Source organism: Alexandromys fortis, unplaced genomic scaffold (assembly GCF_014885135.2).
Source record: "Alexandromys fortis isolate MF-2015 unplaced genomic scaffold, M_Fortis_MF-2015_v1.1 scaffold_52, whole genome shotgun sequence".
Taxonomy (NCBI): domain Eukaryota; kingdom Metazoa; phylum Chordata; class Mammalia; order Rodentia; family Cricetidae; genus Alexandromys; species Alexandromys fortis.
In genome coordinates this window covers 9,581,719-9,602,887 of record NW_026067929.1, presented here as the reverse complement: position 1 = coordinate 9,602,887, position 21,169 = coordinate 9,581,719, and the positions used below count along the sequence as shown (strand labels likewise).

The 21,169-nt window shown below is 41.2% G+C and overlaps 1 protein-coding gene across 4 annotated transcripts in view; it reads left to right on the top strand.

Annotated features, from left to right (window-relative positions):
* The first annotated feature begins 17,536 nt into the window (after nucleotides 1-17,536).
* Nucleotides 17,537-21,169, top strand: part of Cacnb2 (calcium voltage-gated channel auxiliary subunit beta 2) — a 338,776-nt gene continuing 335,143 nt past the window's right edge. Inside the window, exon 1 of one of the 4 annotated variants that reach the window (XM_050144745.1) lies at nucleotides 17,537-17,866. In XM_050144745.1, coding sequence (XP_050000702.1) covers nucleotides 17,759-17,866 — 108 coding nt within the window. In that variant the 5' untranslated portion in view covers nucleotides 17,537-17,758. Of the gene's footprint in view, nucleotides 17,867-17,907; nucleotides 18,231-21,169 lie in introns of those variants that run through there. The other 3 variants (XM_050144744.1, XM_050144747.1, XM_050144746.1) reach the window with 3 other exon arrangements.

Here is a 21,169-nt window from a genome sequence, read left to right as displayed (position 1 = left end):
CCCCCACTCCATTCCCCCTCCCTCTCGAGACTGAAGAGCAGTCCAGATTCCCTGCCCTGCGGGAAGTCCAAGGTCCTCCCACTTCTATCCAGGTCCAGGAAGGTGAGCATCCAAACAGGCTAAGCTCGCACAAAGCCAGTTCATGCAGTAGGATCGAAACCTAGTGCCATTGTCCTTGGCTTCTCATCAGCCTTCATTGTCCGCCATGTAACAAATAAAATTTGGCTGCCGATTAGAATGCAGAGCTAATCCATTAGAAGTCAGACAGTGGTGGCACACACCTTTAATCCTAGGACTCTAAAGACAGAGGCAGATGGATCTCTATTAGTTCAAGACCACCCTGGGCTACATAAAATTGATCCAGTCTAAAAGAGAAGCAGAATTCACACAAAGGCGACCCTAGTGTCCTCTGAAGACACACAGGGTGCGGAGAGTCTATATCCACAGGGTGCACTGCTCCCAGCCAGTCAATAATTTCAGAAAAGACAGCAGAAGAAACATAGCAATCAATATGTGCATATACATAAATGTATGCATACACGTGTTAATATGTGTTACCAATGATCTGTTTAAGCTGTGGGCATGATTGCTCACATTGCTGGATAGCTGTGATGTTGAGATAATGGTGGGAGCATGATGCCTCTCAGAGTTGTGAGGATTAGACTATGAAATGCTTGTATATAGATCCTGGCACATAGTATGCAGCTAGCAGGTGCTGTGAAAATATGCAAGTTGTGCACACATTCTGTTAAATGTGTTATCTTGCTAATGCTTAATTTGTCTACTTGTTTTTGTGAACGAGTATCTCCACATTGCCATACTGTTCTTACCTCTATGTTGCTGAAGAATTTATCGCAGCAGTTTCAAATAAACACAACGCAACTCAAACAGTTATCTCATTTTACTGTGTCTAGTCAAAGGTACACTATGTTCTCGGTGAAAGGGCAGTATGTAGGCTTGTTCACTTGTATTTATAAAACCCTTGAGATGTTTCAAGATGAAAGGATGGCGCTTTCTGCTATTATTGCCATCTAGTATTTGTGTCTCCTTTATTTCTGTGACTTAAGTGGCTACAGATCACTCTTTCCAAAATTTTCAATGTGTGGTGTGGAACTTAGGTCTCAAAATTTTAAAGTAATTCAACATCTAAAGTTCTTAGAAACATGTGAACTTAATGCGTTGTATCTATATACTATGTTGTTATTACTGTCTAACTATCAAGCTCTTTTAAAAGATTCCTCTTTAAGTACAACTTAGACATTTCCCTTAAATATAGAGTCAGAGAGTTAGGAATTCTGAAGCCTACTTGCTTATTAGAACAATGTAAAATGCTTCAGAATGTCCTGAACGGCTTACACATCTTAAGCCACAGAAAGAAACCACTGGGCTGAAGTCAACATTCTTTGCTATTTCTACTTCTGCACCTTCTTATTCAGCATTGTAATATAATTTGGACAAAATTTGCTGGTTTATTTACATCAGGCATAAATGCAGGACTGTAGGCCCATATTTCTACATGGTAAGGCGGCCAGACTTCCAGGCCATAGTTTACACCTGCCACACAAGAGGGGTCACCCCTAGCAATGGGTCAGAATATGCTAATGTCATTCTGCTCCTTCTTTGTGATTTGGAGGATGCCTGAAAAGAGTTGTTAATTTGGCCTACATGACAGAGCTGGCATAGGTAGATGTGAACGTGACCACAACCATTCACCTGGTTACCTAGGGAACAGAATTCTAGTGAATTTTCCCCTTAGTATATGTTTTGGTACAAAAGCTGTTATTGGAGAATAAACAGGGGAATTTTCAGGATGTGAACTCAAGATTTTATGAGGGACCACTGAGAATCTCCCCCCTGATAAAGCCATGTGGATTGTGTGTTTATTCCCATGCCTACCCTCTCATCCAGACAAATAATTTAGGGTCCGGACTGGCACTGGACCCCAACAAAGAACTAGATTGCTTTTTGCAGAATCCCCACTGTAGCTGGTATCAACAAACAGGAGGATGAAAGAACAGAAAACATGGTGGTCGAGGTTGTGTTGCTCGTGGTAAGGATCTGGGACAGGCATTTCTAGGTTCTCGGTGTTTTAGCCACAGCATGAAAGCAAGCTCACACAAATTTGCAAAGCAGTAAGAAAACCTTATTAAAAGCAAAACTATGGTACAAATTAGAAAGAAGTAGTTATCAAGTTTGACGGTAGGCCACATGAGGTGCTCAAGGGTCCTTGTTTAGGACTTTTGAGGTTTAAACGAAAAAGAAGTTTAGTTGCTAATAAGGATAGTTTTGATATAGTATCTATTCTGCTTGACAGATTAAACTATAAAACCATTTCTCTACTCTGTATATCCCTTCCTATAATGCATCTGATTTTAATTTATATGTATGCTTAATTGCATATAAGTATATGATTAGTCAATAGGATATTCTCCCTAAAAGTTCAGTTTGGGAGACAGTTTTGCCTCCCTTAATACTTATGTCCCTAAAGAGAGTTCAGGCAAGGTCAACTTTTCCATTCTTCTACCTGTACATCTGTCTAAGTCTGATGGTCATGAGAATAGAAAAAACTTGCTTAGAGTGTAGTTTGTACACAGCTCAATGCAGATGAAGGTTCAAGATTGCTAGGTACATTGATAGAGTGAACTGTGTGTACACAATATGTGCAGGCAAGGGCCTCAGACTGCCAAGTACATTATATGAAGGGTACATGCATAGCCCACACCAAGCAGAGCCCCACATTGGCTAAGCTATTCCCTATATTTTTCTGCCTTGGAAGGACTTCATTTGCTTTCAGCTTCTCTTTATGTAACCAGAATTTCAAGGAAAGTAGAAGACTGAAAGGTCATGCAATTATACTATATAGTTTATCCCTGTGCCAACAAGGAATGGTAAGCGTAAGGAGCAGAAACCATTCTTGTTAAATGTAGAATTTGCTCTTGATTGTTTGAAGCATGGTCAGTACTCATCATGGGGATATGGCCAAAGGTAGGTTGTTCATTCCCCCAGTGGACTGTCACACACCTATGTACATATGAGCAGTACTAATTGGAATCAGGGAGCTATAAATAACACTTGAGAAAGAGAACATGAATCTGTGAAGGAGATGAGGCGGGGTACCAAGGCAAGTTGGAGGCCAGTGGTAGGTGGAGATGATTGATTATACTGGATAAATATAAGAAACTTTCAAAGAAAAAGAAATTATATAAAACTAAATTATTGTGAAATATTTTCAATTGTTCCAATGATACTCCTCCAAATTCAACAAATCCACACCTTAGATCTTCTTAATGGATAAAACTTAATTAGTAGACTATTTTTACAATTGAATTTTTATTGTAAAAAATACATATTAATAGACTTTAATGGAAACCATGAAAAATAAAACGTCTTCCCAGTGTCATGCTTTGAAATGTGATAGCAATTCTAACTATTTTTACCTGGTGAAATAATCATTAAATCATTGTGTTAAACTATAAACTTCGGATATATAAAGGATGTCATTTTGGTGCCAATTTTATCTTGGGACCTGGAATTAGTTGACCAGAGATGAAATACTGAAGGCCTTTGGTCTCTAGTTGCTAAGTGTGAGGGCTGAAAAAGTTGGGCCAAATTTGGAAGTGCCAGTTACTATCCAAGGATAGGGCCCAACAGTCATGTTAGTCATACCAACATTTGTTTTCTTATCATTTGAAAGATCGCATGCGATAGTTTTTAATGAGAATGACCATATAGACGCATATGTTTTAATACTTGGTCCCTAGGTGGTAAACATGTTTAAGAAGAGTTAGGAAATGTGGTCTTATTTGAAGAATTCTATCACTAGGAGGTGTACTTTAAAGTTTCAAAAGACTCAAACCATTTTGAGTCTTTCTGCCTTCAGCTTGTAACTATATGTTCTCAGCTACTGCTCCAGCACCATGCCTGCCTGCTGCCACGTTTTCCTTTATGGTGGTCATAGACTCTAACTTTCTATCGCTGTGAGTCCAAATAACTCTTTCTTCTGTAAATTGCCTTGATCATAGTATCTTATAGCAGCATCACCTATGATGGTTAAGCTTGACTTGTCAGTTGGATGGAATTTAAAACTACCATGGAAACAAATCTCTAGGCAAGTATGTAAGGAGTTGTCTAGACTTGCCTAACAAAAGTAGGAACAGCCATTTTAAATGTAGGTGCTAGTCTTCTGGTTATAGGGACCCCAGACTTAATAAGCATAAGAAAGCAATCTAAGCACCAGCATTCAGTAGCCTTTGCTTCCTGATTGTGGATACAATGACCAGCTTGTACTTAGCACAGTGACTGTATCCCCTAGAACTGTAAGACAAACAAACCCTTCCTTCTTTCAGGAGGTTTTGTGAGGTATTTGTGTCATGGTGAAACAAATAACTCATAAACTACCTTCATTTTCATTGTAAGTCTGAGACAGTTCTATTGATGGTACACTGAAGAGTTAGTTTGGACAAGGTGATATATTTCTCAAAATCCCTTATGTTTTAAGTGAAATCCTTCCCCCGCAAAGAAACACAAACAAACCCTCAACTCTAAGACTCAAAAACATGATCCTAAATTTAGCATAAAAGTAAACAAGGGAGTAAATAATAACAATAATAAAAAAATCTTGAAAAATGACAAAAATAAAAGAATCACAAAATTCAATTTCTCTTTGACAATGTTCTATTTGTATTATTTTACATATTTCAGAACTAGATAAAGATTCCAGCTACGTAAGAAGTAATATCCCAAATGTCACTGTAAAAATGACTTCATGTGACTGTTGTCTCCAAAAATAAGGTAGAGGATTGTCTGTAACCTTAAAATGATAACAGAAAGCTCAGGGGCTGGGTTTGGTTCCCTAGGCATCAGACAGCTCTACCTGTAGTTCCAGTTCTGAGGGATTCAGTGCCCCTCGGCTTCCATGGATACCTGCATGCATGTGGTGCAGAGTAACTCACATACATATACATAAATAAATGTCTAAGACCATACACAAAGCTGGGCATGGTGGCACATGCCTCTAATCCCAGTGCTTAGGAGCCAGAGGTAAGCAGATCTCTGTGATTTTGAGGCCAACCCGGTCTACAAAATTAGTTCCAGAACAGCGAAGACTACACAGAGAAAACCTGTCTCAAAAAAATAATGAACACAAACATTTCACTAAATACTTGCTTTATGGGAATGTGTTTAGAGATATAGAAACTATTAGAAGAAATCTTAGTCTATGCAGCAGAGTTAAAACCGAACTGTAAAATTCACACTGTGACTCTGACAACATGCGTAAAATTTTGTCATAGATTGGCTTGCTAATATGAGTGGTGTGACCAGCTAAAATTAAGCATAATGAAGGCATGTTAGCGAGTGCTAGGAACACATCTGTAATAAGAAGGAGTCTGAACCAAGAAAACTGGTTTCATTGCTTACGTAAACTGGCATTTGTTATAGTTGTACTGCAATGAGATTAATGCTTGCTTAACTTTTACAATGACTTCACTAGTTATCCACTACATATTTGGAAACAGGAAGTACCTTTTCTGAGCCTCAGTTCCCTCTACTGCAAGCAAGCATCAATCCTCCCAGGGTGAGGGGATGATTGCATGAGATGGTTTATGCAAAGCAGATTGCTTGGCATAGAGAAAACAATTATTAAACAGTAGGTCTGTGATTCAAAGGCAAATACGCTATTGTCTAAATTATCTCAATGGGGTTTCTGTTCAATAATACTTTTACATTTTTTTGTGGCTTTTGGTGGTGGATACATGAAGTTTTTTTTGTTTTTATTTTTATTTTTTGCTTTTTTTGTAGAGTTGAAAACAGAAATTAAACCAGAGTCCCCTCCTGTACTCTAAGGGATGCACACAAGCACATGAAACCTTGTGGAGTTGAAAATTATCATCAATGGTCATCTCCAAATAACCACATTCCTCTTACAGTTTCTCGGGGACATAATGTTCTAATTATTTAGCCATCTACAAAGACTCGAGACTGAAAGTGGGAATGTTGAGTTCTGTATTTTGACTGTGTCTGATTCATTTCAGGTCTTTATGTCTTAACTAGTTCTCTCTTCATTTATGTAATGAAGGAGCAATCCAGTTATCCCCTAGGAGCAAAATGAGAAGGGATACTTTTGTACAATTTTGAAATTAGAATTTATAAAGGGATTTAAGATGTATTGTTATGTGTGCTGAGGAGCTGGGTCAGTGAAAAAGATGACACAGAGGGGAAGAGCACTTGTGTAAGAAACTGAGTTCAAATCCTCAACATCAATGTAAAAACTCAGGCATGGCCATGTATGCCCATGACCTCATTACTGTGGAAGACAGAGACAGGGGGATGCTGGGTCTTGCTAGCCACTGGCCTAGTTCCAGGTTTAGTGAAAGACTTTGTCTCATGAGGATAAGGTGGAGAGTGACAATATAGTACACCACGGTGTTTTTCCAGGTTCTGCATGTATGGCCCCATGTAATCCCCCAACACACATATGTCTACAAATGGCACCCAAATGTTTGGCAAGAATCTCCATGAAAAGCATGAGAAAGATTAAAAAACATATTCTAGATGTCAAGCATGGCTTCTTGGTAACAGTGTTGCCTCAGGTGGACTCAGTTTGCTGGCAGCAAACAAAGGCACTGCTATTTTAAGGGGGCTTTTTGACTCAGAATTAGTAGGAAAAACCATGCATCTAGCTCTTTTAAGAGGCCCTGCTACCAAACACTTAAATGGTGTTTATGAGCAGCTAGAAGCATGCTTCTTGGTGGTGGTATGGACCTAGAAACTCCACAGAGTTGTTGGGGGGAAGGGACAACCATCACTACCTCCACCATGAAACTACCAAAGCTGTGGCTTTAATTCTAGCTTAGCAAATTAAAGATTCATGTGGTCAGAAAAAGAGAGATATACAGTAAAGACAGATTTAGATGAAAAAAATCTCTAAACGTTTTACACAGTGTTTAAAAATATATGTAGGCTTGGGAGAGAAAAAAAAAGGATAAAGTCCTTAGAGAGACAGAGAGAGAGAGAGAGAGAGAGAGAGAGAGAGAGAGAGAGAGAGAGAGTAGTTGGGTGGCACTTTAATCTCAGCACTTGGGAGTCAGATAAAGGCAGATCTCTGTGAGTTCAAGGCCAGCCTGGTCTGCAGAGTGAGTTCCAGGACAGTCAAAGAAACACAGAGAAACCCTGTCTCAAAAAACCAAAAATTAAAAAGTAATAAAAATAGAGTAAGAAAAAAGAGCCATGTAAAGATGGAAAACACACAGAGAGTTTAGATATTGTACGTTATTGTGTTGTCTTTGAATTGTTTGCTGAGGAACAAGCAATAGCTGCTAAAAGACATTTGATTACTAATTAAATTTGGTTATAAATACTGTTGGATTAAACCAACCTATATATTTTGAAAATGTTTCAACCTCAAAATTAAAGTCAAAAGATGTGTTACTTTGGAGAACAGGTTTTGCTTTTGTTTCAACAGGAAATGAAAGACTGTGCATTCCTTCTGGGTTAAGAAAAATAATGTTTGCTCATGGAAGAACCCCTGAAAAATCTCTAACGGGAACGGATGTCCCAGACGATCCATTTCGGAGCACCTCTGTCGCAGTTTCCTCTGAGTTTCACATCTATAACAGTTACAAGGTGATGTGGGAGTGATTTCTTATTAATAAAGAAACTGCCTAGGCCCATTTGATAGGCCAACCCTTAGGTAGGTGGAGTAAACAGAACAGAATGCTGGGAGAAAGAAGCTGAGTCAGGAGTCGCCATGGTTCTCCCACTCCAGACAGACGCAGGTTAAGATCCTCCCTGGTAAGCCACCTCGTGGGCTACACAGGATATTAGAAATGGGTTAGAACAATATGTAAGAGCTAGCCAATAAGAGGCTGGAACTAATGGGTCAGGCAGTGTTTAAAAGAATACAGTTTCCATGTAATTATTTCAGGGCATAAGCTAGCCATGCGGGGGGCCAGGTGCCAGGGATGCAGCCTCGCTGCTCCTAACACTACAACAAGGTGACTGGTTGAGGTGATCCAGCCTCACAGAATACTCTAGTCAGGACTTGACTGTAATCCTAAATTCTCTTTGGGTTCCAACAAAATTATCAGCACCCCCAATAAGCAAGAATGAGCATAGAAAACTATGCCCACATCCCCAAGAGGTAGGGTGGGTGGTTTTGTCATTCAGTGGATTATGGATGTTTGTCTTTGTTTAGAGTATTGGTTATAAGTTGTTAGAGATAATGACCAGGAAAAAAGCTAAACAAAGGAGATTAAATTCAGAATTCTTGTTTTGAAAAGAAAAGAAGTGCTGTAGGATAATGCTCTTATACCCTGTAAAGATTTGTCATTTGTATGGGTTTAATAAAACACTGATTGACCAGTAGCCAGACAGGAAGTATAGGCAGGGTGACCAGACTAGGAGAATTCTAGAAAGAGGAAAGGTTCAATTTGCAGTTGCCACCAAACACAGAGAAAGCTAAATGAGAATACCTCACTGATAAAAGGTACTAAGCCACATGACTAACACAGACATGAATTATTGGCTAATTTAAGTTGTGAGATCTAGTTAATAATAAACCTGAGCTAATTAACTGAACAATTCATAATTAATATAAGCCTTTGTGCATTTCATTGGGACTGAACAGCTGTGGGACTGGACAGGACAGAAACTTTTGTCTACATATATGCATATATATCAAATACACAGACATGTGCACCCAGACATGTTATTATGAGCTTTCTCCTCTCTGAAATCACTTTGTTAGTGGGGATTCCCAAAGCTAGCATCTATCATTTAAATCTGAAGAAGTAAATAATCAATAACAGCACATTTTTAAAAATCTAGACTGCCAATTCCAAAAGAATGTGAAGGTACTGATTTCAAAAGTTCACAATATGGAAGGAGAGAACAAACCCCCAGTTGTCCTCTAACCTCCACATATTTTTGCATGTATTCCCTACTAACATACCTATCATGTACACACATATACATGAAATAAGTAAATAAGTGCTTCTTAAAATTCTGAATTGCCTATGCTGAGAAGAAAAGCATCATGAATTCATGTTTTATAGTTAAAACAATGTTGAGAACAATCTTCTACTGACATTCTATGTGTATATTGCAAAACAACATCTATCTGTTCGCAGAATAGAAATTAACGTTCAGAACAGAAAATACAGGAGTCTACATTTTACCACTTATTCTTTTTATGATGGGAGATTATGAAATTTCTCAACATTTTCAATGTGCATGTGCCATTTTAGGATTATTAGCTGGATTAAATGAAATAATCTATTTAAGAGCTTCTTGCAGTGCTTGGTGTGGTTTGATAAGGGTGACTACTGTGAGAATACTTGAGTAAATACACATTTTAAATGCAGAGCTCCTGCTGCTATTGTTCACATAGGATTTCAAAATTAGAATGTTATATTCCTTTGGAAGTACTGACTGAATTAACAACAAGTACAGCAACCTTTGTGTGGAATTCTATCCTACACAGCTTGCTAGCTCAGCTAAATAAAACCATGTGAATACTACCATGGAAAGTGGTAACAAAATGAGAATTATGACATCAGTCATTGACTTAGGAAGGTGACATGCTGATCCCACAACTTAATTTCCATCATGGTCTGTGGAGAACATTACCCTGTTCCATAATATGTGAAGGCAGCTTACTTTTGCAGTGTAGCTCCCTAGAGGATTAGCTGTTTGGAGAGGTTTTCTGATTTTTAAAATTATATTCATCGTGTATGTGTGTGTGTGTGTATGTGTGTGTGTGTGTGTGTGTGTGTGTGTGTGTGTGTGATTGTGTGCGTGTGTTTGCATGCACATGTTTTAGGATCCATATGTTAAGGTCAGAGGGCAACTTTCAGGAGTCTGTTTTCTCCTTTTACCTTGTAGGTCCCAGGGCTAGAACATTAGGATTTGCAATAAGCATTTTTGCCTGCTAAGTAAGCTCCTTGGTCCAGTTTTTCTGATTACTGGACATTGAAGATATCACAAAAGATAAACCTGAAAGGAAAGACTAGTTCAACCAGATTCCTTTCTGTCTACAAAAACCATATATATTAGAGGGGGTCAGAATTAAGCCTTGCTGTTTTTAAGAATCAAATGTCACCTAGATGGGTTATTTAATCACGAAGGACCATGATCCCATTTTATGAAGGTCCTGAAGGCTCATTCCTCTCCTTGTTGTTGATGATTGTCACTCCTGGTGATTTCTTTTCCTATGTGTTTGGTGAACTCTGGAGAACTTTTTTTTGACTTTTTAAAAAAAATTTTATTATTATTTATTTATTTATTAAAGATTTCTGTCTCCTCCCCGCCACTGCCTCCCATTTCCCTCTTTCTCCAATCAACTCCCCCTCTCTCATCAGTCAGCCCGAAGAGCAGTCAGGGTTCCCTGCCCTAAGTGGAGTCCAAGGACCTTCCACTTCCTTCCAGGTCTAGTAAGGTGAGCATCCAAACAGCCTAGTAAAAATGGCAATTCTACCAAAAGCAATCTATAGATTCAATGCAATCCCCATCAAAATCCCATCAAATTTCTTCACAGACCTTGAGAAGACAATAATCAACTTTATATGGAAAAACAAAAAACCCAGGATAGCCAAAACAATCTAATACAATAAAGGATCGTCTGGAAGCATTACCATCCCTGACTTCAAATTCTATTACAGAGCTACAGTATTGAAAACAGCTTGGTATTGGCATAAAAACAGAGAAGTCGACCAATGGAATCGAATAGAAGACCCTGACTTTAACCCACAAACCTATGAACACCTGATTTTCGATAAAGGAGCTAAAAGTATACAATGGAAAAAAGAGAGCATCTTCAACAAATTGTGCTGGCAAAACTGGATGTCACTCTGGAGAATTTTTAAGAGCAGCCTGTGTCATTGAATTAAAGGCATGACTTTGTACACAGGCTTTTCTGATCCTTCTGCTGGTAGCCACAGGACTAATGCCATAGGGCTAGCTGAAACCACCCTGTCCTATTCTATTATGGTGTGGTGATAAAACATTTTAATCAAAGGCAACTTGGGGAAGAAAGCATTCATTCAGCTTATATACTCAGGTCGCTACTGAAGGAAGCCAGGTCAGGAACCCAGAGGCAAGAACCATGGAGGAACACTCCTTACTTTCTCACTCTCTGGTTTGCTTACTGATTCATGTTTAGCTATATTTTTATACAGTCCAGGCCTCCAGTGCTAGGAACTGTGATGGTCACATTGGTCTGAACCTTCATCCATCAAGACAGTCTCTCAGAGACATGGCCATAGGCCAATCTGATATGGGCAGTCCCTCAATTGAGACCCCCTCAGGTGATTTAGGATGTGTAAGGTTGACAGTTGACAGGCTATCTGGGATACACCCTCACCTCAGAAGAGAGGACACCTCATCTAAAGGACTCTTCTCTCAGCACTACCAAACAACAATAATATGTGCTCTCCTGTCATCTGTATCTCAGGAAAAGACATCCGCCCCACCTTAAGTTCTGTGTCTATAAAAGAGGAAACCCCAGCTTCCACTGCTGCTGTGTTACTGGGGGACACATTGTACCAGAATGTGTGGAGGATCTGATTAGTGAGAGCACTTATGTAACGGAGCAAAAATAATTAACTTGTCACAGCCTTTCTTTCAACAGAATCAAGAAGATTCTTGTACAATAGGAGCCATAGACCAATAACACGGCGGTGGGGGCAGGGAATCTGTTTTCTTGCATCCCTTTATATTCTGATTCTTAAAAATTATTATTTATTTATGTGTGGAGATTTGTTGTTTGTGCGTGTGTGCAGATGTATGGAAGTCATGGAGTCAATTCTTTCTTACCACCATGTGAGTCTTAGAGACCAAATCAGATCACCAGGCTTGGCAGCAGGAGCCTTTACTCCACTTGGCTCCTTGTCAGCTATTCCTTTTCTAATTCTTGATTCTGAAATGTAGAAAAAACTTAGACTGATGCTTGTAATAATAGCCTATGGTGATCATGAAAACTTAATAACATTAATCACCCAAATTTGTTCTTAAATTTGGATATCTGTATATGGGTCTATGTATAGCATACAAAATAAGACACTAATTCTATGAGATATATGGTAAACATGAGAATTATAAAGAATTCTAATTAGAAATATTTTATCACTAAACCTCAAAACCATAGAAATCTAGATTTATCTAAAATATTTTACTTAGAAATTTATGGGTTAAAATTTATGTAATTATTTTTATTTAGCATGTATTTTTTAATTTTAGGAGAAAATATTTTATAAAACTAAGTAAACTAGGTTTTGTATTTTAGGATTTACTTTATTTTTGTAATGAATTTTAAATTTATTGTATATAATACTATTTAATCTTTTAACTAAATGTGGGCAATTACTCATTTAAGTGTTCTTAAAAATTGTTTAAATAATTTTTTATTTTAAATATTTAATTTATATTAAATATACATATTTTAAAAATTTAATTGCCAAGAAAATGTACAATCAAAGTTAAATAGAAGAGTTTGCTAAAAGACAACAGCTAAGAACCTAAACAAAAAGAAATAAAAGACAGAAAAATTGGAAGACAGATGTAAATTCAAGTGTGTTTCTCAATAAAGGGCATTGAGAGAGAGAGAGAGAAAGAGAATATGAATGGAGGACGAACGTGTTCTATTAAAAATAAACGCTGCCAGGAAGCTGGCTCCGCCTGTGAAGCACCTCTCTCACCCCAAGCATATAGACCTGGGTGTGGATCCTCAGAACCCAAGGAGAAGCTAGATGTAATCCCCTGCTCTGTAAAATTATTTATGGGGAGCTCACTGGGCAGCCATTCTAGACAAATGTGAGCACCAGTTCAGTGCAAGAGCTGTCTCAAAACATAAGGTTGAAAGCAATTAGTGAAAGACACCCAGTGTCAGTCTGGAGAGGTGGCTCAAGACCACTTGCTGCTCTTTCAAAGGCCCCAAGTTCAGTTCCCAGCATCCCAGTTAGGTACCCGTAGCTGCTGCTACAAGGGATTCATTGCCCTCTTCTGGCCACGTGCATACACTCACATAGACATAAGCACATGCACATACATTTTTAAAATGTTAAATCTTAAAAAAAGAGATGTTGTTAACCCCCAGCAACAACACACTAAAAATAAAAACAAAGCAAAGCAACAACAACACACACACAAAATCATGGCAGACCACACACAGTTTGATTATTGATGTTTAATTGAAACACAGGTTTGGTCTACAGGATGGCAGCAGAAAGTGGGGATGCGTGAGTAGTTCTCAGGGCCAGTTGTCTGTCACTCCTTTATCTTCTAACTCAATGTTTAATCTGCACTGAAATTTTCTCTTCCATTTTCATGTGTTCTGTCATTTTGCATGGAACATTTCCTCCTGTTCTTTGAACTGTCACCCACAGTATTTTGCAGTCACAGTTGTCATCCTGTGACTGTGTCTTCTTGGCTCTACTGAGTGCTGTATGAGTAAGTAAGGCATGTCTTGATCAACCCTGCTCTCCCTATAGCCCTGGACTACAATAATCCCTCTCTCCTTCCCCGTGTCCCTCTTCCTCTCTTTCTCCCTCCCTTCCCCTTCTTTCTTCCCCTTTTTCTCTCCCTTCTTCTGCCTCTCCTCTCCTCTGTTTTCCCTCTCTGCCTCTGTCTTCCTTCTTTCCTCTCCCCTTTCTCTCTCTTCCTCCATATATGCACACACAAGAATATTACACAATGGCATATATTGACAAAATTTCTGTACTTCATAGCTATTTAGGAAACTAGTCCCACTTCTTTCTTTTATATGTGTGTGGTGGGTGCACTCCCCCATGTAGACACTTATACAGGCCAGAGGTTATGACCCTTATTTTTTACTTATCATCATCGTCATCATCATCATCATCATCATCATCATCATCATCATCATCATCATGTGGAGTTCAGAGAACAAGTTAGTGGATTCAGGTCTCTCCTTGTACCTTTACATGGTTTTATGGGGTCAAACTCAGGTATCCAGGTCTGTGTGACAAGTGCCTTTACCCACTGAGCCATCTCCCTGGCCCAATCATCTTATTTTTTATTTTTCTTTCTTTTTTGAGATGACTTTTATATGTGCCTGGGTATTTTGATTATATATACCACGTCTCTGCCTGGTGCTCAAGGCCAGAGGAAGGTGTTGGACTCCCTGGAACTGGAATTAAGGTCAGTTATGAGATGCCACGTGGGTTCTGGGATCTGGACCTGGGTTCACTGCAAGAGCAACAACTGCTTTTAATCTTTACTACAGAGTCCTCTCTCCTCCCCACTCGCTTTGTATTTTGAGTCAGGGACCTCCACTGAACCAGAAGCTCACTGTTTCAGCTAGACTGGCTTCATTTAATATTATAGTTTTAAAAACAGCCTATGTGTGACATCACAGAATCCATCCTACTAAGTTAGGACTGTGGTCAACATCGATCTATTTTATGCAGATGCTCTTCAAAATGGCAGAAATCCAGAACTCTGAAGTGAAAAACAGGCTCAGTAAAATGAGAAATCACACATGGTGAGTTTCCTTCCCCAAAAGCATCGCTCCAAGGTCTTAAATGTGGTCACAAATCTTTAGCTGGAAAAGGGGAGGAGAAGGAATTGTCATCACGGATTCTTTCACGTACTACGGCAAAACTTACTCTGAAACTTTTACGTCCTTGACAGTGTTCTTCCTAGTGACCCTTACCTTAGTCCAGAGCATGCCCAGAATATGCTTGTCCATTGAAAAGACTAATGAGCATGGGATACTAACCAGCAGCTCTGAGAGCTCAGTCTTCGGCATTTGAATGCCTCCAGCAATGATAAGCAGAGGATTGCTGGTGTTTCTTGCATTTCTGTTTCTCTTAATGTGAGAAAGCTTAGGCTTTACTTACCAAAAATCACTTTCACCTTTAATTTTTGAACGTTACACCAAGTCAAAGCATGTTAACAACAAGAAAACTGGTCATGATAGGAGGCCATGATAATGATGACTAGGGTGGGTTTTCTAAACCTTCTTATTCTGTTTTTATTCTGATTTTACTCATTTAAAGGAGACACATTTTATTATTTTTTTATTTGACAACTTTTATAAGCCAGACAAAAGTCTGTATTTTATGTTCATTATATGATAATTAAATTACTATGGGTTATAAAGGAAGAATTAATGTTCTCACAAGACTCATGATTAAGTAAGTGTTGTCTTCATGTGTTTATACAATGTTTTAAAATGCATGAAGACAGACCATTCATTTTTCATTAATTCATCTATGAATTAAGTTGGCCTAGCCACAGTGCACTGCAATTCTTGGTCATAGGGATAAAATGCAGTGACCTCGAGCAGTGTCTGCCTAGAGTTGGAAAGAAACATGAACTTAAAAAATCTCAGCACCACAGAATATACAAAACAAATATAGTATCTGACATTTGAACATTTAAACATAAAGCTATTTCTAAAGTTCATCTGACATTTTCTGGCCTCATAGAAATCTGATGAAAAGAGAAAATTCTATTTTCCAAATGGCCATAATTGAAAGAGAATGGCAGATAATTAATGAAGTATCTATAGGATATTAGGCCAATGACATGGGAAACCACTACATTGCATCAGTTCTGGAGGTTTGGGCTCTTTGTTCCAGACAGGAACTCTCTATGGAACCCAGAATCACAACTGACATGCCAAGAGCTGGAATTGTAGATACATGCTAACACACCTGATAAACCCATAGTTTTGTAAAACAACTTGGAAGTTCATCCTTCATTCACTCAGTAAGCATGCTAATTAGCTTCTAAGTATGCACAATACTGTAAGTCCCAAAGTATTCCGATCTGTGTAGGCTGCCGCCATTCGGAAGCATAAATGGGCTCTTAGTTTGTACTTTATTAATTACCCATTGAAAGAACTTGGAGTGCAATTACTGTATTCTGAGTGTATCTTGAACAACAACTACAGTTCTCATAATACAGAGCTTCCAGTATGGTAGATAGAGTGCCGTCCCGAGACTTAACAGACTCAAGAAAACTCACCAATGAATAAAGAAACAGGGTCAGGAGAGTGAGAATACTGTCGGCAGACTGTAGGTTGACTGTGGACTTTAACTGGAAAGCTTTCAAAACAATTTCTTTCTCATTTTCACACATATACATGGCATGGTCAGACATAAATATAACAATATTGCTGGTTGTCATAAGTGAACTTAAACAAACCCCAAACTCGCCAGAGTGCTGGGGAAGCTTCTGGCTGGCCGTGGCTATAAAACAGAATCTCATGCCCTAAATTCACGAACTCTCTGCTCCCTGCCTTGTTGCCTTTTGAATTAGGCCACCCTTCAAATGAGGTAAATAATTGTGAGCTGATACTCTAATGCGTCTACTTAACATTTAGTAAGATGTAATTAAAAACGGCATTAAGACAGAAGATTAGGAAAACCGACAGCACTCTGTATATGCTTAAATCTTTAAACATACCAAGATCTGTTTTTCTTTTCCTTTTTTTAAAAGTCTGACTGAATCCAGTGTATGGCAGACATCTGTTTAATTAAAACATCTCAGTTATCCTTAAGAAGAGTAAGTACTGTATTTCATCACTATAGCCAAACACAGCATAAAAAGTTTCCCTTAGTAAAAGGTCTTTGTGTGTATTGCAGCCTTCACAACTATTATGCCGCTACAAAATGATTGATAGACAGGAATTTCGTATGTAGATTTCCAACGCAGTAAAAGTCATCAGACCAGAAGAACCCTACAAAGCGAAAAGCTGTCTTATAAGGAATATTAGAATGAAAAATTATTCTTTTTTTCTCTCCTCCTCTTTCGTTTCTTCGTTTTTGAATTGAAAGTTCGTACAACATATTCTATTTATGGTTCCCCTATTCCATCTCCTCCTTACCTCCCCGCCCATCCAATTCTAAACATCCCAACTTGAGTCACTTATCAAGAATTTCAGGGTCTTTAAAAACGTGCGTGTTTTTCTCTCGAGGGTCTCACTAAGACTTATCAACCGTGTAGGGAAGAAAACAAAAACAAAGCCAGAAAAAAAAGTCTGTTAACAACGAAGTCCTACTAGCAAAGACAACAAAAATAAAACAGGTCATCACAACCAAAAAGCTAGGGCACAGGTGTAGTGGAATTGGGCCAATTGTCAGCTCAGGATCATGTGGGAGGAAGCCTTAGTTCATCAATGGCACTTGCTTTCTGACTCCTCAAGGGCTTTCACTGATGCTTTTTGCCGAGGCTCCAGAGTCTGTCTGCAGCCTGTTCTGAATCACGGAGACTTTCAGTTTAGAGACCAACCCAATCCTTTGCCTCTCCTGGTCCTCGGGAAGAGGAGGTGAGCTGAGCAGCTGGGCCAGTTACCTCCCCAGGGAGCCCAGGCTGGCTTTAAAAACTTTCCAGCGCGAGTGCCACAGCGACGGGCGGCAGCTGAGTCGGAGCCCACGCGGCCCGCGCCTCCCGCGAGGAACTTTTCGGAGTGGCGGTGGCTTGTCACTCTCGCTTTCAGACGCGCCTCCCCCTGGCTCGCGCTCCCGGAGCGCCCTCCCTCCTGGCGGGGACCTTCCCCGGAGACCGCCCGCCCGGCAGTCCGCGTCTCGGCCGCTCGCTGGCCCCAAGGCCCCAAAGAATGTGCGCCCCTCTCCCTGGCCATCCAGCCGAGTGCCCGCGCCACCGCCCCTAGGCTTTGCAATATGCTTTAAGCGGCATTCCGCGCACTGAGAGCCGCCGACCGTAGGGCGAAGAGGAGCGGGGGACCCGGGGCGTGGAGGAGGGGACCCGCCGCCTTGGAGCCGACTTTTCGCCGATGGTCCAAAGCGACGCGTCCAAGTCGCCTCCCATAGCGGCGGTGGCGCAGGAGAGCCAGATGGAGCTGCTGGAGAGCGCGGCTCCCGCGGGGGCGCTCGGAGCACAGGTAGTCACAGCGCCGCGCCTTCTGCTGGCTTTGTGAGCCTCAGGGCTCCGACCTCAGTCCCTCCCGCCGCCTCCTTTTCCTATTGCAGACCTCGCTTGCCCCTCTTGCTTAGGTCCCCTTCGCCACCTCCTCCCCCATCCCCGGGCTGACCGGGACCCTGCCCCTGCGCGCCTTCCCGGGTTCAGCTCCGGCTTCCATTTTTTTTTTCTCTGCTTTCTGAAAAGCCAGTGGGAAGGGGCGAGGACGACCTGCTGCTCCGCCCCGGCTTCTCCCGGGCCACGCCGCTCGCCGGTCCGCGCCCCTGCCCGGGAGAAGCACATGGAGAGCTATGGACCAGGCGAGCGGACTGGACCGGCTCAAGATCGTGAGTCCTGGCGGGCGGGAAACGGTTTTCGCACCCTGCAGCGCCGTTTCCGGCTGCCTCTGGTGGTCTCCTCTAGCTGCTGGGCGGGGAGGTGGGATGCTGTGCAGGGTCGAGGTGGGCGTGGAACCCCCTTGCCTAGTCCCCGGAGAGCAGCCTCTATCCCCCCCTCGGCACCTGGGGCGCTGTGCCACCCAGACAGTGCAGCTGTCCCCTTGCCAGGGTTTGCCTGGACCCCCAGTTCCTTTGCTTTGAGAGCATAGAGTTGGAGATGAGAAAGTTTTTGTTTCTGTTTGCCCTGAAATGACAAGTCATTCTAGCTGCTCCTGGCTTCCCTTCTCTGATGAGTATTAGCGGTTTCTGGAAAAATTCTGTTCCGCTGCTCACTGTGAAATAGGAGATCTCGGTTGTAGGCGTAGGGTGTGATAAGGTAGCTTTTACGTAAGGCTTTGGCAGGTACAGTTGGGATTCCAGAGACCCCCAGTCCTGGGCGGTAAGGAGTTCCTCAACTTTTATTCTTGGGGCAAAGCCTTCAAAACCTGACACTCGGGCTAGTTGGAGAGTTGTGGCAAGAGTGTAGGGTGAGTCCAGGAGAATGCTTCGCCTTTGCTCTATTACCTTGGCTTGCTGTTTTCAAACCCACATTTGCCAGATTGTAAACTGTGATATGTGTGTGTACATAAATAATACATAGCATAAAATCCGCTGAGACGAGTGTTTACTGTGTAGTCGTGGGGTGGGAGTCGGACGTTCCGAGAAAGGTCACAAATAATATGCTGTTCCCGCTCCGGTCGCGTTTCTGTGCTGTGACAATGGTAACCCATGTATTTAATTCAAGCTCTCATGAGCTCCCCCTGTGTGTTTGTGACCTTACTTGGATGTACATTTGCATGCTGCTACTCATGCACGTGTGTGCTCACGTGTGTACAGGCTGGAAGGTTCTGTGTGCCATGTCAGAGGGTAAGTTGCAGAAGGCCCGGGGGTTCTCTCCTTCAGCCCTGTGGGTATCGGGGAGGAGGGGGTTGAATTGCAGGTCTTAGGGCTTCCTGCCTACAGTATTACCTGCGGAGCCATCTTGTGGACTGTTTATTGAGCTCTCTTTGACCACTGGAAACTACAGGTTCTAACTTAGAGTGATTAGAGATGGGGAGGGGGGAAGCATGGACAATATGGACTTGTAAAGCAGAAACTCATTTCTTTTTGGTAGAACAGGTAGGCTTCAGTCTGCCTAGGTTGTTGTCTGACAAGCTTAAGCGGGGGACCTGTAATTAACCAGATCACTCTAAGCCAGATTCTGCCAGAGGATCCGAATTTGAACCCACAGAGCTCACGTTTGTTTTAGGCTCCTGATTTTATCATGATACTTGCTTGCCACGGAGACAGGTGAAGATGTACTCAGAGACTTCAGCTGTGCAGGGACGAAGGGCTTGACTCTTGAGGGAGGAAGGTAATTGAGATGTCTCTTCTCTTTGAAGTTTCTTTAGGTAATTTTTTTAAAGAAAAGTTTTTGTTCTTGTGATTAAAAATAGTACTTTTTTAAATCTTGGTAATCAAAGTTAGGGCTGATACACTAAGAGAAAAAAAAAAAGACCTGTATTCAGGTGAGAGTACTAATTTACCTGGTTGTTTCTAACTAAATGTAAGACAACAAATATTCAGTGGACAGCTGCAATTGGAAATTAATCTAAAGTGGACAGATAGAATTTTCTCTCTTCAAAGAATTTATATTCCCGTATTTCATGAATGGCAAAGGAGACATTTGCAGGGGGGGAGTCTGTTAGCAAATGTGGTGAGTTAAAAAAGAGTAAAAGTCACAAGTCTCGAGATATCTGCAATACTTGACAAGGGAGGTGGCATTCGAGTGGACAATATGAGGATTGCTAGATTTCAATGAAAACTTTAAGACATACTGGGAGCCGCAACTGGGCGTCTTCCCTACCGTGTGTGTCTGTAATCCTCAGGGTGGAGAGCAGGGGAAGTGTTGACTTGGGGACTGCCAGGCATCCGGTTCACGAGGCTATTTGAAATCACATCTTGGAGACTTGGAACAACAGAGATTTGTGAAACGGGTTCAGAAAAGGAGCCACCTGACAGCTCCCTGGCCAGATCCATGGAGAATGTTCTGTAAGGTAGTTTGCTGTGGGCAGCAAAGCTGCAAGAAGGGGAGATGAACAGATAGTCAGCAATTTGGGCAAGGGCTAATATGTCTAAAGTCAAAAGAGATGAAGAGATCATGGCTGTGTTAGGTAGGCCTGTGACCATCAGACCGTTCAAATACCAAGCCAGGAGAAAGAACACGTGACTATGCTGATATGGGAAGGAGATGGAAAAGGGGAATGGATTTTATAAGTACGTGAATGCCAAGCAAGGTTTAAATGTTTATCCGCTCCTGCTTTGTTGGGCTCCTAAAAATAAAAGCAACCGTGCCTCCGTGTGTTTCTCCCACATGCGTTACGTGAGGGCAGAGTCACACTGTTTATTTTATATCTGTGGGCTCTGGCAGCATGGGGCCCCAGTGAACTTGGCAAACCCATGAGCCCTCCGATCTTCATAGGGGCAGAACAAACTGGTTGTAAACTCCACCTGAGAAAGAAGGCTGCCTTCGGAGTATCTCCCCCTCACCCTTTCCTATTTCTCATTCTGTATGTGTGAGTGGGGGGGGGGCGCTTGTTCTTTTGCTTAAGGTGCTAAATAATAATAATTCTACCCAGGAATGTACAAGTGTAACCTCCATCGACAAATACACTTCTCAGCCATCGTTGACTCTAGAAATCAGTTTCTTCTTCTTCTTCTTCTTCTTCTTCTTCTTCTTCTTCTTCTTCTTCTTCTTCTTCTTCTTCTTCTTCTTCCTCCTCCTCCTCCTCCTCCTCCTCCTCCTCCTCCTCCTCCTCCTTCTTTCCTCAGGATTACCATTTTCCAGGAGAAAAGCGAGAGATATAGAT